At 34.9% G+C, this 18,868-nt stretch overlaps 1 protein-coding gene across 13 annotated transcripts in view; it reads left to right on the plus strand.

The window, feature by feature from the left end:
* The window catches only part of VPS13B (vacuolar protein sorting 13 homolog B), a 434,575-nt gene that overhangs the window by 133,344 nt on the left and 282,363 nt on the right, over positions 1-18,868 (plus strand). For 12 of the 13 annotated variants that reach the window (XM_069005219.1, XM_069005215.1, XM_069005221.1 and 9 more), the window contains 2 exons: positions 6,209-6,343; positions 7,169-7,342. In XM_069005219.1, the coding sequence (XP_068861320.1) occupies positions 6,209-6,343; positions 7,169-7,342 (309 nt within the window). Of the gene's footprint in view, positions 1-2,191; positions 2,656-6,208; positions 6,344-7,168; positions 7,343-18,868 lie in introns of those variants that run through there. The other variant, XM_069005228.1, reaches the window with a different exon arrangement.

Genomic DNA, 18,868 nt, shown 5'->3' on the forward strand with positions numbered 1-18,868 from the left:
CTTTCCTTGATAAGTATTTTATCATTGTTGCCCAAGAACAAAGCAGCTTGACCTTCTTTAGGGAGTATTTCAGTCTGTCACTAAATTTCACCCTTTCGTGCATTTGCTTTTTCTTTCAGTACCATGGTTGAAGAGAAAGCAAAAGCAGAGCTATTTTTTAGGACAGGGTTCTCTTATGTGTGGAGCTCTGGCACAGAAGCTCAAGACAGTAGAAAACCTGTCCAGTTCACAATACATTAAAGGCAAGACAAGTCTACCATAATCCTGTTGTTAGTGCCCTGTTAAGTCTTGGGAGTGGGTGGAGATGAAACAATAATTTCTTGGAATAGTGATATGTAGACTAAAAACTGGTTTACACAAAAATAAATAACTATGATAATCAGAATAGAAACTGTGATGTTAAATAAAGTTGAGTTAGAAAAAACACCCAAACAATTGTACCTTGACAGTTCCTTAAAATAAGTTGCCTGATTTACTGTTTTGAAGAACTAAGAAAATAGTAGCCTGTGAGTATGTACGTTAGGGTTGAAAAATATGGTCTGTAGACTATGGTGACAGATGAAAAACATGAAATTGTGAACACAGTAAAGATGCTTGAGGTACTTCATTGCAAAGATTCATATTTACTACTGAAAACCCCCAGAAAATACTTATACCCCAGCTTCTACATTTAGGAAAACCTCTCTTTGTCTCTGTTTTTCCAGTTAAAAAAAGGAAGAGGGGCATGGGGGGTGCAGGAGGGAACCCCAAACACAACACCCCAGTGTTTTCAGGTGATGTGTGTGAGGAAGCAGAGTGATTGAAAGAGATGTTGAAATTCCTATGTTGCTGCTGTTTTATTGCAAAGAAGAATGTGAAAGCTTTATGCTGTCCCAATGCTTTGAATGTGAGAAGTAGGACTGGTGCCAGCTATAGCTGGTCTTTGTGGCTTCTATTATGTTCTTTCGGGAGGGAGGAAGGAATTAAATTTGGTTTTAGCTTGGAGTTCCTCAGAAGGGCCATCTCTCTAACCAAGTCAAATACAGACTTTCAGAAGTTCTCACTGAGCACTGCCTAAGCAGAGACTGAACACAGATGAGTATCTCTCAGGAAGGAAATGAGGTTTCTCTTATGCTTCAATTTGTTTACTAGCTTTCTGTGTTAGTCATGTAAAACCTAAATATATGTTTCTGTGAAAGTAATTTGACATTTTTTGTCATGATTCCAGTAAGACTTATGCCTCAATGTTATTTCATTTAGTTAATAGCTCCTTACTTTTATTCATGGATTGATATTTTTACTGTTTGAAATAATTTTGACAAGTATGTGACAGTCTTTTACTATATGATGTTGCCAAACCATAGTTTATTGGTACTTAATGCTTTAAATATTGAAATTTTTCCTTCTGAGGCTGCAGCCTAAATGTGGGGACAATTCATGTGGAGTTGCTTCTAGAAGTTTGTCATGCCTTACTCATTTCCTATTTCATATTTTGCAGTTCTTTCTTTTATGATCTTTCTAAAGAATTATTGTATTTCAGGGATTTGGCAGTGCACAGTCCTGACTGTTGTCCTCAGAATCAGTAACATACCTCTTTTGCTGATTTTCTGTCCTTGTTATTGATCAGTTTAGATTTTGTTTCATTGCAAATTCACCTTATCACAAATGGATTGGTAAAAGATGTTCATTGGTAAATTCACTAATTAGGGAATGTTTTTAAACAGTACTTAAATTAAATGAGTGCCTAGATTTCTAGGCTTGTTAGCAGAAATCCTGAGCTGATCTATAAAGACATAGCTGTGACCTGCCTTTAGGTATTTGTTTCCCCCCTGCTTGCACATGGAATGGTACTGAATGCAGGAGTGTGGAGCAAGCTGTGTGGTTGGGTTATGTACATGGAACAGACCAAAGCTATACCCAGAAAGTTGGAGGGAGGATGTGAATACCTGTTTCAAAGTGTGGGAAAACCTTTCTTGGCAGCACAATATTTCTGTACGTGTATCTGGAACACAATGGCCCTTTAGGTTTGGAATTAAAGTGAGTTAGTGTGTGTGAGGTGTCAATTGTCAAGGTATAGTAGATTTTTAGTTAGAAAACCTTTCTGCCTACTTTTGGGTTTTACCGTATGGAAAAAACAGCCTTTTAAGTCTTTGGTGATGTGATGTATTCTATGTGTCTGAATCAAGTGAAACAGGCTATGCTTGATCTCCAGGTATACACATGGCTACGTACTGGGAAGGAAACACCTGACTTTTACTGCAAATCATTCTACAATGGGCAAGATGTTTCCAGAAAAAAAAAATCAGACATCTAGAAAATTTATCTGGAAGGAGCCATAAGTTATATTTGATGGAGACCAGCATATGTATCTCTTTCTCCATAAAGTCTTTGATTCCCCTGTTCCTGGTGAAAATAATAAATTAACTGAAGAAAAAGTGATTTGTACTAAAAAAAAGGTGTTGCCCTAATTTGACTCCACTGAGCAACAAAGTCAAGTAAATCAGAGTGCTGCTTCTGCAAGTGTGATTCCAGAAGAATGAGTACAGCACAAGTTCTACTCTCGTCTTGCACCTTGGAAATAAGCCTTTCTCCTACTTCATTTGCAGGATGTTGAATTTGCATAATGTTTGCTGTTGGCAATGATAGATTTGCTTTTCCTAGTTTCTGTTAAAATTCATGCTCAATGTCTTAATTAAAATGTTGTGGTTTGTTTGTCTCCATACAAAATTTGAGTTAGTACATGGAGGCATGGAGCATTTCTTATCTAGGAGTTTGAACATCTTCATGCTCAATCAATCCCTTAAAACACTACTTTAAAAAAGTTCGTAAACGTTGAGGGGAGGGAAAGAAGCTGTAGTCTTTGCTTGCTTAAACATTTGTCTGCTGAAATAGGTATTTAAGGAGTATCTTAGTTATGTGAACAACCGTTGAGACTTCAATTTTATGATGATATTGTCATAATGAAAGAAATAAGGGAGACTCTTTAGGAGGAACTAAAGTTACAGGGATGGAAACTACAGATAGAGGCGTATGAAGGAAACAAGGCTTCTATCTTTTCTGTAGAGCAGCTTGCCAGTTTGACAAGTTTATGAGAGATGGTTCATAATTTCCAAAAATTTTCAGAGCCTGAAGAAAATGGCCTCCTATTTTAAACCAAATCATTAGAAATGGTTCACTAAAAGTCTCTAAACTTTCTGTGCCTTGAAAAAGATTTGTAACTTGGCAAGGGCAATCACCTTATATTTAGGTGATTTTTGTCTTTGTAATGAAAGTCTAGTTAGACATTCCAAGTTTCTTACTGTATTCTCTGTATAGGATTTCAGTAATTAATAAATAGGTTTTCTGAGTATCCATCAGACCAGAGCTGTGAAACCGTAGTGGAATTTCTGGCAACTTCTCCTTGATTACTGTGCTGTGGTTATCAGGTGTTGAAGCTGAAAGCAGTTTGCCATTTGACATCAAAGCAACATAGGAAAGGAACAGTCTGAGTATGCTGTGTTTTTCTAATAGTTTTCTATTTTCTTTTCAAATAGTTGAAAACAATGGACGAAGTGTTTACTATCTCTATAACAGAAAAAAAATAGTGTATTACTGCTACCAGTTACTTCTTCATATGCATGGAAATAAAATTGATAATTATATATGACCATGAATATTAGGGGTTTGTGGGTTTCTTTAAGGCCAAGCCATTAAGCTGTCCTGGCTTCCCATCATGATCCTTAACTGCTGGCTGGGTGAAAAAGCAGTTCATTGGCTCATTTGAGCAGTGCTTTGCTGACTGTCATGAATATAGTAACTGGTCAGTTAGGGCAAATACACCCATGTTTTCATGAAGGTTGTAGAAAATAAATGTCTTGAATAATGTTGTCATATCTTGCTGAAATTCAGTAAGTCCAGAACTTACTTGTTGTGGGACTAGGAGTAAACAGAAACAAATAGGGAGCACAATCACACTAAACTTGGTTCCTTTTTTTCAAATAGGATACTAAACTAAAATGTAAGTTATGCATGTAAGTAACATGGAAAGTTTTAGTCTCAATGCAAAGAAGTTGTTCAGAGTGTCCAGTTGTCATCTAAAAGTGAACTCCATTATGGAAATTATTTAGTTTTAAAAGTACTTAGTCTTCCATAGTGAAGTGAGAGAAATGTATTGGAATGTATTGGACATCACACCTTGTATTTTGATTCTTTGAAGTGTTGCTGAAAAATGAAAACAGCAAGAAGCAACCAGTTTTAAGACGGCTTAAAAGATGGGGATCAAATTGTGACCTCAATTTGATTTGCTTTAACTGTAATAGTGGTTGCTACTAATAGTACTTGATATTTGTTTTGGAATTGGCAAAAACTTTTTTTTTTTCATTTGAACACAATGGCCTCTATTTTGTACAGAATTATAGGAACTATGAGGAGGCAGAAATGCCTACAGATACCCTAGTTTCTTTTGACGCATTTGTGCATTGTGTCAGATACCATGCCTTAGATCAAAGGATATTTTCAGCTTTAAAAGAGTCTTACCATGGACAGAAATGGGTATGAGGGTTTATTAACAAGACAAACTGGTAGTTGGTCTTTCAGACTGAGAACTGATGGGGTGTTGTAATGGAAGGCACACAAATTAGTTTCAGTGAGCATTCTTTGAGCCTGAAGCCTTCCTGAGTCACGAATTAGGAAAAGTCTGGATATACCTCAAAGACAGAAGACAGGTTAAATTTTGATGAGAAAATATACCTGTAGTGTGGAACCTACTTTCAGATGGCAGTCTGCTTTACCAAGTGCTGTGTGTGCCTTCATATGTTGCTTCTTTTATTGTATCTTGGAAAGTACTTTTTATTCAAAAATTATTTTAATGTCTTACCAGAAAAACCCCCCTTGAATACATATCAAGAAGACTGCTTGCTAAATGATTTTATATGCACTATGAAATACTCTTCAATCTTTAGGAACTGGAATAGGCACAGTGAGCTAAGCATAATTACTAAGTTTAATCTGAAATCTTCTGTTTCCTATAATTTTTTTAGGATTTTTTTCCTTACTAGTTAATATATATCAAAGGTTGTTCTTTGGGTTAAGTCTTTTGAGAGATTTTGCAAAAAACCTAATTAATTAGTTCTGTAGATAATATATTAAATTTCTTTAATGTGTGTAATAATCTTGAAATACGTATAAAAATGCTTTTTTACCTGATATTCCACAATACTTTCCTTGCATAATTATGGATTTTGGAACAAATTCTATGTTTCATACACAAGGAAATGGTTCCATAATTATACTAATGTTTGCATAATTAACAAGCTGCTTGCCAATTTTAACTGACGAATTCCTAGTTGCTTCTGCATGAGGGGAAAAAAGAACCATAAAAAAGGCAACTTCTGTTAGTTTTTCCTTTCATACTTCTTACAGGTGTTGAAACTATTTATTTCTAATTTGCAAGTGAATTTATGTGTTTTTTTTCCTGATAGGCAGTGCTGTACAGAATTGGAGGGCTGGCTTCCTCCACCTATGCTCTGGGGCTGTTTTAGGGGGCTGCCCTCAAGCTCTGCCAACATATCTCACTCTTGGCTTGTATGATCCCCTGCTGCTTCTGCCGCAGTTCTAGGCAGCTCTTCAGAAGTGACTGCCAATAGCACTGACTTCTTCCAAGTGGTGCAGTAGTTTTCTGGTGCTCACAAATGGGGGCTGAGGAAAGACCACCAAAACTTATTTCCACTTGTGACCCAAGGCAAGATTTGAACTCCAGTTTCCGCTGAAAAATGGCAAGTGTGCCATTGGCCTTATGTACCGCTCAGCTGCGTGGATTTAATGCTTTACATAGCTACTGAGTAAAATGTTGTTGTCTAAACAAAAGCTGAAAGCACTTAATCATTTTAAGATCCTGGAATTAAATGGTCATAATAAAAACATGAAGGAGAATAGTTGACGTGGCACTTATAAAGTGAAAACAAAAGTGTATCTATGTGTGTATATGCATATTTATTATTTCAATTTCTAAGTGGTCTTGTGTGTTTTCCTCACAGTATCTATATATATTTAATGCATAACTGTTTGTATTTAAAAAAACCATAAGCAGCATTCTTTCACTTTCATTTAAAAACTGTGAATCACAACAAAAATGCTGTAAGAACATCTAAGGTAGATAATTAAAATATAATTAAGTTTAAATGCCTTGGTGAAGGAATATAAAAATATTTAAATTCAACAGGCTAGTACATTTGCAGTTTTCTTTTATTAGGTGTGAAATCTAAGAATCCCCTGCCAACTCTTGAGGGCTCAATCCAGAATGTTGAATTGAAGTACTGCGGCACATCATTGGTCAAATGTGCCTCTGGGACCGTGGGATCAATAAAAATTTGTGCCAAAGCCCCAGGTATGTGCAGCTGGACCATGTAAAACTTTATTGCCTGTATAGGAGAATTGGCCTTGCTTTTTACAAGGGGAGTTACTGAAACAAGAATTTACTCGTTGTTCCTATGAATCAGAGAGGGGTTTTTGTATTCTGTTTTGGGGTTTTTTTGTTATTATTAAGTATGTCATGATGATCCAGTCTTGCCTCAGTATAGTCAAATTTTACACTGAATTAAAAAAAATAGATTTTTTTTTTCTGCTGAGACAAGTATTAATCTAGAAGCATTCAAGAAATAGGAGAAATACAGAATACTTTCACCTAGCTTTATCCTTAGCATAATTTTGATGTGTTCTCTTGATTGTTTAATGCCTCATTTTCCATTAATGCTACAAGTATGTATTTTGCTTGTGAAGTTTTTGAGGACTCTCTGATGGTTTTTTTACTTCTTAAAAACAATTTTTCTTGAGGAGCATATGGGAACTTATCAATGTCTATGATATCTTTATGTATAAAAGCAGCTAATGTCAAGAACATTAAAAATTAAGTGTCTGTAAATTGAGTTCATGGTGATGTTTAAATAGATTATTTTATAAAATTGGGAAGGAAATTACTATTTTAAAGATAGTCAATTACTTCATTTGAAATCCTCCTGGATGTCAAGGCATTTACAGGATAAACATTAGGTAGGCTGTTCAACAGTTTATATGATGCTGCTTTTCTATTTCCTCTTTTAATTCTGTATTCACAATGTTAATTAATAGATGTTCTCTTTGGACTAGTGAATGTTTGTCTTGAAAATTTATCTTGTTACACTAAAAGCTGTAATAAGTCTAATCTTTATCCTAGGTGATGGTGGAAAAGAGAAGCTGATTCCTTTAATTCAAGGCCCTTCTGACACCAGAGACTTACACAGCAGTAAATGGCTCAATGAGAGTAGAAAGCCAGAATCTCTCTTAGCTCCAGATTTGGTAGCCTTTACAATCCAAATTCCACAGTATATGGACTACTGCCATAATTCTGGTAAGTACAAAACTCTTGTTAAGCTGGTATCACATTACATTTTTCCTATCCAATGTAATTTTCAAAAGAGGGGCTTGATATAAAACGTGCCAAATGTCAAAGTATCTTTTACACACACTGCACACATTATAACTTTAGCTCGCTGTGAGACAAAAGAACTAAAAGCTGCATTTTGATGTATGTCTTCTTCAGTAAGGAATGCTTCATTAACTTAGGTTGCCTTTTAAAATAATTATATGTAACTTTTGTAAACTAGGCGGGGGGAAGGATGAGGCAGGATCCATGTTGAAAATATCAGGTCTATTCTTTCTTCCTGGTACTGTGTTGGGCTTCTTATACAGAAGTTGACATACTGAATTCTAAAGGGTTCATATAAATTTGTGTGATAATTTATTATTAAGAATTTGTTTAGCATAAAATTTGTTAACAGTTACAAATACTGCAGGGCACACATCCGAACTCATCAAATTTGGTGGCCTTTAAAAGAGAAGTTAATAATTTGTGAGAGTTGTTTGGCTAAATTTAAGGGTGTTGTTGATTTTGTGAGTATAAATACTTTTATACTGACATTCTTATGGTTTCTATGGTCTTGAAACAAAATACTGGTCTGTTTTAAGCAACACTGACAATTTTGAAATGTGTCTAGTTTAAAATAACTCATGTAGTTTGTGAAATACACATGGAACTAGGTTTTGCTGTCAGTGTGCTGCTTCTTAAAAACCATGCTTTCATGTTTTTCAAAGCTTATTCTATTGGCATGCTAGGCATGGAATGAAATGGGGGAAAAAAACAATCCAAAAATATCTAGGTTAAGGAAAGCAAAAGAATTAGCTGACCCCAGTATTATGAAACACAGAAATAACTTGAACGCTTCAAGTGTGCTTTTTTTCCTCTGTTTTTTTTCTGTGAAATGATTCTTGAATGGCATTAGTCTGAAAAGTAACAGTGAATTTATTACTGTCAGTGCAATTTTTATGTGCATATGTAAGCAACATTTGATTCTTATGTGGAGTAAATATTTGTAAGCACTGTGCACTCCAGCAGTTGTTAGGTTATTTTTTTTAATAATTGTACTTCTATGTTTCTTGGAGAGCATCATGTTGGAAATGTTTATAGCAGTGTTTTTATAACAATTATCTTCAGTTCCTGCTCCTGAAGCATTGCCAAAAAGCAGTTCATGATTCAACAATATCTGAATTACTCAGATCCATTTTTAAACAGAAGCTAAAATCTGTTGCACCTGTTGACTCAAATAACTTTAAATGTTCATAACAACAGTATTTATTACTATGATTAATTGTTGCATTTTTTGAGGATTTTTTGGATTTAATTTTCTGACTTTAATCTTAGTCTGTTAGTTATATTTTAAAGGATCTATACTACAGAATTAGTGTTTTTGTTACAGGTTGTAAGGTTCTCATACATTTTTGCTTATCATTATAGATAGTCCAGTTAGATGGCTGAGAGTCCTTGATGGGTTGTGACAGGAAGTGCTTACCAGAATTAAGGCACTGACAAATGAAGTGCTGGCCAGACTCACATGCAGGGACTTTGAGAAGCAAAACATTTTTTTGTAATAGACAATTGTCTGTGGTACCTGTTTTGTAGATGAAGGAACATGCTTTAAAAATGTTAAGATCTTAGAGTTGAAAATGTACTGGACACTTCACCTACCCCCTCAGTGTCTCAGGAAAGTTGTAGTGATTCTGTGTACTCAATGGCATTCTCTAACCTGCGTGTTCAGGCTTTAACTCTGCTCCCCTAGATCTGTGAGGTGGCACCTGTGAAGAGTGACAAGTGAGAGGAAAAAGCTGACTGATTTGCTAAAGCTTTGGTCTCAGTCAATAGGAAGGATGGCATACTGCAAATGATTTTATTTTTTTTTTAACATAAACTAAACCAGAATCAACTAATGTTTCAATTGTCTCAGGTTCTATACAAATGATCAGCAAAACAAAAGCCTTTGCTTTCAAATACTTGCTGTAGAAACTGGGGCAATTTAATACAGGAGATATGGCTATCATTTTCATTATGACTGTGAAAATTACATGTAGGGAAAACATGAAATGCTTTGAGAGCATAAAAATGCATTTGCTGTCAGTTGCAGTCACTTCTGGGAGTTTAAAAAGCTATACTGGATGATTTCACAGAAAAAACTCATCCTTTGGTAATAAGAGGGCTTTTTAAAGCTGTACTAGTAAAGGTGATTGTGCAGTACTGAAGTTGTGCTGTTTGTGAAATTTTTCCTAATAATGTTGTATATAATTATCTGGAATAGGAATTTGGACTAATTAATTCATTAAAGGGAATGGAAAATAACTTGGTCAAAAATCAAAGCAGCTGTTTGGTTATAAAATGCTAAGGAGGAGGTCGTGCAAATGGCATGAGCTGCTTGAATAAATCAGGGCATATTTACCTGGAGAACAGGTAGGGGACTGTTCCTCCTCCTCTAATTGTTGCATAAGCAACTGTCTACTGTCTTGTAGCACTTGACTCATATAATTCAGGGTGATCAGGACAGTTGTGCAACTTCCTTCTACAGCTTGTCTGTATGTGGCCCTGTAAAGTTTGAGGATGTATTTACAATCTGAGGGATAAAGCATTTGACACCAGTATGTTCCTTTTTGCTATTTCCCTTGTGCTGTTCAGAGGAAGAGGAAAAAGAATATAGTTCTAGTAGTACCATACTGCATTGAGTACAACCATCAAAGGAAAAAGCTCTAAACTGTACTTTCAAAAAGGGCAGCATTTAAAGCATGTGATGTGTAGCATGCACAATGTAATACCAAGTATAAAACAAGTGCATATACAGATGATTACCCGTCAGGAGTGTTTTACTGTCTGATGCATAAAGTGTCATTATCACAGTGGAAAACCTATGGCAAAGGAAGTATTTAGAGACAAAGAATGTAAATATGATTTTGTTTAGTCCTTAAATAGAAGTCTGAATGCTGTGATTTTAATTTTGGCTACTTCTGTTTTATGAAAAACTGCCCCAGGTATCTCTATGCGTAGTTGTAAAAACCAGTGAATATGCTCCTCAGTCTTTAAACTGCAGCATATAAAATAAATACAAGAGAGGAGATTATTCCATTACCCCAGGGCTTGGGGAGGTCTTCTTACTCTTTCTCTGAAATAACCCTAGCTTTATTAACCCTGGGAGCAAGCTGCAGACCTTGTTTGTTTCACCTGGCCTTAGAGAGAAGAGGGAGATTTCAAAATGAATGCTGGTGTTAGTGGTTAATTATGAACAGCTGTTGAATAGATGAGGTGAGCTGATTGCGCTCTATTTGGTTTGCCATATTGAATAATTGGGAGTACGTGCACAGCCAGTGTATGGACAGCTTTATTACAAATAAATCAAGGGGAACAAAAATAAAAAATACAATTAATAAAGTTTTCTCTGAGATCAGCTTAAATAGTCAATAATGCAGCAGTGAAATAAGGGAGTAAACAAAAGTACTTGTATTCATATCAGGCTCATATGTGTTAAATTTATATACCCAGTGGAGCAAGCAAGAGTGGGAAAGCTTCTCTAATTTGTCGAAGCTGCATAAAGGCTGAAGAGCAAACATTCAACCTTATAAAAGTTGGTATTTCTTGTTTAAGTGATATGTTTCTCAAACTTCCAAAACTTCAGAACTTTTTTCCTCTGTCAGTATTTTGATTTAGATAAGATCACTCCATTCACCCCCTTCCCATGCCAAAGGGAAAAAAATAACTAAAGAAATAATATCTTCAAGTACGAAAAAACTGCCATAGAAGTTGTAGCAGCAGGAACATAAACTTTTTTTTTTCGTAAGCCATCTGATTTTTATCTGTTAGAACTTACTAGAAAGGAGGTGAGAGATTATAGGTACGTTTGGTTTTAAGCATATACACCTACATATGCCCGCGAACTTTCCCTTTTTTACAGTTAAAAAAGCATTTCATTTACATATTTTTAAATTTAATTTTGACTGCTTGCACTAGGGATATTAGTGTGAATTTTGAAGCTGGACCAATGACATTTTTTAAGTTCTCATCTAATTTAACTGATGAGTCCTTGTGGTAGTAAGTAAATAAGTAAAAAAATTTCTAGTAAAAGAGAATTCATACTCTAATTTGAAGTATTTTGGAAAGATTTAACACAATGAATGAATAAAAATGCTTAGTATATTGGAGTAATTAAAGACAATTCACATTTGTGGTTTGGACATAAATGTGTAAAAATTATACCCATCTATCTTATTGCATTTCCTTTTCTCTCCCTGAGGATTTCACTATGTACTTTATCTGTAATTGTTGCCAGTTTTCTATCAAGTTCCCACTGGGCTTCTGGTGCAAAAAATCTTATCCTCTCGATGACAGAGCTTGCCTGAATGATTTCATGCTCTTAGCATTTTTGTTCACGGGAATTAGGGGGAGAATGTAACTGCAGCTGAACATAGCATCTATTTTTGTAATTTTGAAGTTTAGACTCTGTTATTGGAACTAAATGAAGAGATGCAGGTGTTCTCCAGTTCAAGTCCTTTGGGATTTTTTGATGGTAGATGCTTGAAAAGAAAATGCATGTGTTTCCAGAGTCAAACAGCAGCTGTGGACAAGGATTTATGTTTTTCTCAGAACTTTGGGATTTCAAAATGTTACATTTAATCACATGCACAGAAAGGAGAGCAAATGTTAAAGATGTTACATATAAAACTAGGAGACTGATCTTTTTACCATACCAACTAGTTGTGGGAATAGAGGAACAAAGTGATCTTTAATCTTAATATGCACAATTTCAAAAGGATTATGATAGTTGCCAGGACTCTGGTCTTTTGAGAGCTGTTCTCAGGCAGTGCACAGCATTTATATCTTCTTAATTGCTTTTAAAATCTGGTTTATTCTTATATTTTTTTGTTGGAAAAATATGAAAGTTAATAGTATGAGTTACTGAAAACACAGTATTCATGTAGGCTTATTTTGGAGGGTGGATTTAAATTCGATAAGTATACATTTTTAGAAAAAATTTTCTGGCAACGTCCTGTAGTTTTCAAAATTTGATTTAAAATAGCAGTTCAGCTGCCTGAACTGCAAGGCTATATTTGGAAGTTTTCCTTCTGACAGAATGTGTGGGCAAAAGTATTTTGTGGTAATGCAGTTTCTCCCTCCCTTTCTCTCTGGTGATTTTGCAATTAGTTGACTGTAGCAAACAAGATGTCTGACATCTTAACTTTAGCTGAAATGCAGGCAAGGGCAGCAGATGGTGGTGCTGCTGAGCAATTCGGGAAGGGAGAATGGTGTGGGGGAGAGCAGGTTGGTAACAATGGTAAGTGCCAATTTAATTACTACCAAGGAAGAGAAAGTAAAAGCCTCTTTTAACATTCACCAATTTGTGTGTGCTCCATTCTCTGCCATTATCCTCACAACCTCAGTATGTTGAGCACTACAGCCATGTTAAATAGCAAATATTTTTCCAGAGTTGAATCACCACTGCATCATCTACTTTCTTACAAAGATCCAGCATATAGTACTTATTGTAAGAGAGAAGTAAACTTGTCCTCAAGTGCAGTCTGTTCCTCTGCTGGCTGCAATTGTAGATTTCGTGTTCATAGGAGTAGCAGCAGGGAGGGACGTATTATACTATGCTAACTAGATTAAGACTACTTCCAGTGAGTTGCATAAATCTGGCAACTGCCAGTAGGTTCTGGTTATAGAAAGGTAATTGCACAATGCAGGAATAAGACAGCTTGTTCAACTTTCCCTCAAGTAATTCTGCAAATCCTCTTGGGCAAGAGGTGTTTTCATCTCTCTGCTTATGTTGAGGTCAGTTTCTCTCAATATGCCATAAATCCTTCAGCTGTACATGTGTTCTAGAATTCTGAGATTGTGACAAAATAGGATTCTAAGTTTTGTAAAATCTTACTTTAAAAATTGATACTTAAAAAAAGAAAAAAATGAAAAAAACTACGCAGTCATGTGAGTTCTTAGGAAGTTAGCCTCTGTAGTCAAGTTCCCTGAAAATATCTCTGGTTTTCTTTCAATCCAGACTGACTTTGAGATGTACTGTTCAGCTGCACTGTGGAAGTCAAGTCATATATTTAGTCAAAGAAGCACTTTTTGCCTTTTTATCTTTTTTTTTTTTTTTCCCCCTTAATAGAGTCACTTAAGATTAAGAATTTGGTAATAGGGCAGAATACGAACAAAGCACAGTGAAGATGAGGACTCAACTCCAAATGCCAGGAGCCTTAGACATTACACTGGGAAATCTGTTGACTGAGGGAACTGGAAATCCTGCATCTCATCTGGATTTTTAACTTTTTCTGAAAAAACTCATTGTCTGACTTTCTCTTTTCTTTTAATGCAGGATGTGTTCTGCCTGTAGATAACATAGTTGAGCTTGTAGTTCTTGGGATGGTTTGGTCTCGAGTGGTGGGTAGTACAAGGTATGCAGTCTTTAAAGTACATGAAGGAGATCTCTCCACCTTCTCTTTAAACAGCTCATAACCTAGAAAATTCTGTAAAAGTAACTAAAAAAGTTTTTTAAAAGCCTTTTCTTTTTTAAACTTTTAACTCATTAAATGTGTAGAAGTTAAGGAATGGCAGATATGAGATTATTTCTGCTACCTTTATTTTGTGTGTGTGCATGTGTGTTCCATTGGATTTCTGTTCACTTTACAATCTGGCAGTATCAAAGTGTTCCATATGGCCACCAGAGTCATATTTAACACTTCTGTTATTGAAAAAAAAATCTGCATGTGGGTTCAAATGATAATTTGTATTTTCATAACAGTAGAGGCTGATGTATCTGTGCTTCCTTTGTTTATGAAAATACATTTACCTTTTTAACTTATGACATCTGGAAAAGCATTATTCAGCAAGGTGACTAGATACTTATTGTTGGTTTGGAGTGTTTTGAAAATGTGACAGGCATAGGCTCTCAGCAATTGCTGACACATAGCTTTGGACATTGAAATCTGTTCTTAATTGAGAAAATATATGTTGGCCAGCATATTGGGATAGTTCCCTCCCATTTTGAAAAAATGCCATGGGATCTTTAACTTCCATTTGGATGCTTCCCAGACATGGGCATAAGGGACTGTAACTGTTTATTTTCAAATAGTGTTTAAACTATTTCCAGGTTTTATAATTGAATTATATTGCTCTCACTGCCTCATTAGTGATGTAAATGATTCATACAAGATAGCTACTTTTTTTGTAATGAAATGCTAAATAGATATGACTGAAAATCAGTAGACTTGCTGGTAAATTGTAAATGCATTTTGACTAGGTCAACTTCTGTTTTTTTAAAATTTTAGTCACAAGCAATTAAATAGCATCATAGCACATTTGATAAAAAACAGTGCTAAATGAAGTATCTTATTTTTAATGCAGAGATTATTATATATAAATATATATTTGTTCCTAATCTAAATATTTTTCAGTTATTTTCATGATTCAGCTCTGTAGCAGGTTAAATAAAGGCTACATTTCACTCCCAACATTCCAGTGTTCTGGTTATAATACAAATGTACTAATAGTCTCATTTTTATGATTTAGGATGCAGTCAGAGTGAATATTCAACCACATTGTCCCTTTCTACCCAAACATTAGTTCCAACAGAAATTCCTTCCTATGATGGTACAAATAGTCAGTTGTGGTCAACAATTAAAGTTGGGCCATTACCAAGTGACTGAATAGCTAGTTTTATGTAGAAAGCAGCAGTTCACAGTCAAGATTAAACAAAGCAGGTTAGAATTTTAACAGTATTTTATTTTTTTAAATTCAACTAGATAACCCCTGTGATGACTCCCAGTTTAGGACAGACTCCTATAGCTGACCAAACTGAAATAATTTTGAACAGACAGATGATCTTTAAGGTGTCGAACTTTGGAAACATTTAAATTAGTTCTATTTTTTTCATGTGCTGTGAAGCTTCTCAAAGTCAATCTCTATTACCAGAATCTCTATGTTACCAGAAATCTGCAAACTGTATAAAAATTAATACTACAGGAACTATAATTCACTTGTAACCTTTAGACCATTTAATCACTCCTGTGCTGTATGAGCTGATTTCATTTTACCTGTGCACTCAAATAGAACTAATACATTCAAGATACATAATATGTACTTGTGTAAGTTGACAGAAGTAGTTAAAATTGATACCAGGAAAACAGTGCACTGTATAACTTTTCAGTTCTAGTGAACAGCTAAAATTAGCTTACCTATATAATGTGAGCCTTTAATGTTGAGTATCTCTGTATGACAGATTTTAAATACAGCAAATTCAAACACAAATGTGATATATTTGAGGTTATCCTGACATTCTCAGTATCACGTGGAATGCTAAATCTATTTGAGAAATGCAGGGATAGGATTAGAGTGGATATATAGTTTAGTTAAATAGCCAAATATTTTTAATTCTTAATTTTAATCTGATTTACACTCTTCAGTAGAGGAAAAGGCATTTTGAAAAGGAAAAAAACCCATTTGTTTTTCAGAAGTCATATCTGAAAGAGAAGATTCTAGGTGTTGCAGCCAGTTCAGATAAGACCAACATATGCTGGAGCAAAGTAATTTGCTGACCTGACTCTTGAGTTTCCATCCAAACACATTTCTGCTGCTAATTGTTGATACTGAGTTCCACTTGCAGCACAGCATATTAGTGCATGCTCTGGCTTCCTGAGTGTTTTCCTAATTTCTGATGTATTTTCAAGGTGAAGTAGACAGATCTGGAAAAAAATGTGATTTTTTTCCTCCAGGAGATTTAGAAAACTGTGTATTTGCAGAATAGCAAATAATTTAGGGATTCTACTTCATGAACTTACGAGAACATTTCATGGTTATGCAATGAATGGGTACTCTGACAATGTGAATGGGAGGGATGGGGAGTTCCAAACATTTCAGCTATTACAGTCCAAGTAAGAGTTTGCCTGCATCTACCAACTCCTAACATTTTAGCCTGGGTTCACCATCTGTCACTGTAGAGCTTCTGGGGCTGCTCGTCTGGGATTTGTGCCAAGCTGAAGAAATATCTTTGGCTATGCTGCCTCATGTCCAGATATCTTGCAAAAATAGACCACTGCCTTTGGGAAGGTGGACATGAAAGGAGTCGTACTGACCAGAGTTTGAGCCATGGCTTTTTGACTTTCAGTGTTTATAACTGTCATGCCAGTGGAAAAAAGACCATGTTCTAATAATGTGATGCAAACAATAAATGAAAATATAGTTTAATCAGATATCTAACATTAATATTCAAATTAATAATCTGAATAATTGTCTGTCTGCCTCTTCCCGTCTCCTGCTGCCCTCAGAAGTACCTGTGCTTGTTTTACTTCTGGAATAAAAATGATTAAACCATAAAGAAATATTGTGTAAACACAATTTAAACTATAAAATTAGAACTAGCTTGGCTATCATAAGAATTTTTCCCCCTTAAAGTGGGGAAAATAATGGGAACTTTGTAAATAGAAACAATGCTTCGAAAAACAAGGCAAGATACAATTGAATGTAAGAATTATTAAAACCAGTATCTGGCTCAACATTAGTGAGCACGGTTATGGAGCACATGTGATGATGGATCATCACTTCTGGATAGTATTCTTTTCTCTTCTGTATGTCCATGGTATAGATGCAATCAGTCAGATGTCCAGTTTAGCTAAAAGTTGATAAAGCACATTTTTTATGTATTGGTCTTTGCATTAATTATGTGTACAGCATATTTCTTATTTTTAGTGTCACTATGTTCATGTTTGGTCATCTATTCAATAGAAATAAATAATGAAATGCGAATAATATGAATTATCTTCTGTACTTTTGGGCTCTCTTATGTCCCTGTTGTGATAAGAGAAGAAGAATTCAGTATTGAGCAAATCTTCTTTCAGGTTGTGACCTGAAGATTTATACAAGACAATGAAATATGTTCAAACTATCTTTGTAGTATTTGAAAGATGTATTAGCCTAAGCCGTGGATCAATATTTTTCAGACAGTAAAATTATTGCAAAACAATTCTTTCTTACATGTTTCATAATTAATTATTCAATGAAAAGCTTAAAATGAACCTATTATATTAAAAGTGTGGTTTTAAACCAACTTTTGGAAAATCTTACAGATAGAATGTAATTTCCTGAAAACAGATGTGGATTTTCAAGGGCACATATCAGTCGTTTAAGCAGTTGCATGTCTAAACTAATAAAATAAAATTTTAATGCAAGTTGCAGTCAGTTGATTAGATTCTTTTTAATTAAAAAATAAAATAATTAAGACATATTTCTATCTTTCAAAGCAGGAGTCATAAAATATAATCACAATACTAATTATGTTCAGTGTAAAGATTTTTATAATAATTTGAAACCAATAATACTACTTTTTTTTTCACTGGTAACATAAGCAGAACATAAGCCTGTGAAAAGGATGACTTAACACAACTGTTGATGCACTTCAACTGAAACATCTTTATCAAGTTAATACAAGAAGCAGTCATGCCCTACTTGAATTACTCATTTATAATGGCTGAGCAGCAGCCTGGATGTGGACTTTGAAATCCTGGGAAAATAAGATGCATGCATGCATCCAAATGTCTAGAGTCTTTAAAGCAGCTGTAAAATGTTGAAGTGAGATGTCAGCTACTAGCTGTTGTCTACATTTTTAGTCTGAAAGGAAGTGTGATCATTTAATTGCTAACCAAGTTTAATACTATTATAGTTGTTACATCCTCAGTTCAAAACTTTTTTGTTTCTAGGGCCATTGGAACATATTGGCCTGAAGAATCAGAATATTTGTCTGCTTTTTTGCATACTTTTATTGCACAGATGATTCCAACATTTTTTGAAGATCTTATTTGCTTTGTTAAAGTACATACATTTTTCTCTAACTTTTATTGTGCTTGTAATAAGGGAATAATAATCCCAAAGATGTGTAAAATATCAAAATAAAGCACATGTGTGGGTAGCAATTCCAAAATGGCTACCTTTGTGCTCAGTAAGGACATAAGAGTATAATAGCTGATAAAAGCCATATATTAAAAGGATCTCTGTCTGTTTGCACTATTGAGATGTTGCTGTGTGCACAGTTTTTTGTAGATGATGGCATTGCCAGGTTCCTTGTCTTCACAGCCTGATTTCATGTTTTCTTTGAAAAGACAGACATATAGGAAATTAACTGTTCAACTTTAATTTTTCTTCAAATTCTTGCACAATTCCAAAGGGTGTGCATCCCGTTATACTTGAAACAGAGATTTTTCATTAGAAGTGCCAGATGTTTCTCAAGTATTCTCACACTTCCCAAGTCACCAGCATAGAAGTAAACACTCTTCTTTTTACTGCAGGAATTGTACAAGTTCCTATGACAAGAAGTGAGTGAGAGCAGGAAAATCCAGTTTTTCATGTTGGAACATCTGTAAGGCAGTGTGAACTTTGTGTTGCACTTTGGAGACAGATGATAAAGTCCATGTTGTATCTATCCAGGGATATTCATAATCATCTTACAGCAGTTGGTGAGACTGCAAGGGTGCTTAAATAATCATTCAGGAATTGGTCAAGTAGCTTTTTTCTTCTTTCTGT

Source organism: Aphelocoma coerulescens, chromosome 2 (assembly GCF_041296385.1).
Source record: "Aphelocoma coerulescens isolate FSJ_1873_10779 chromosome 2, UR_Acoe_1.0, whole genome shotgun sequence".
NCBI lineage: Eukaryota > Metazoa > Chordata > Aves > Passeriformes > Corvidae > Aphelocoma > Aphelocoma coerulescens.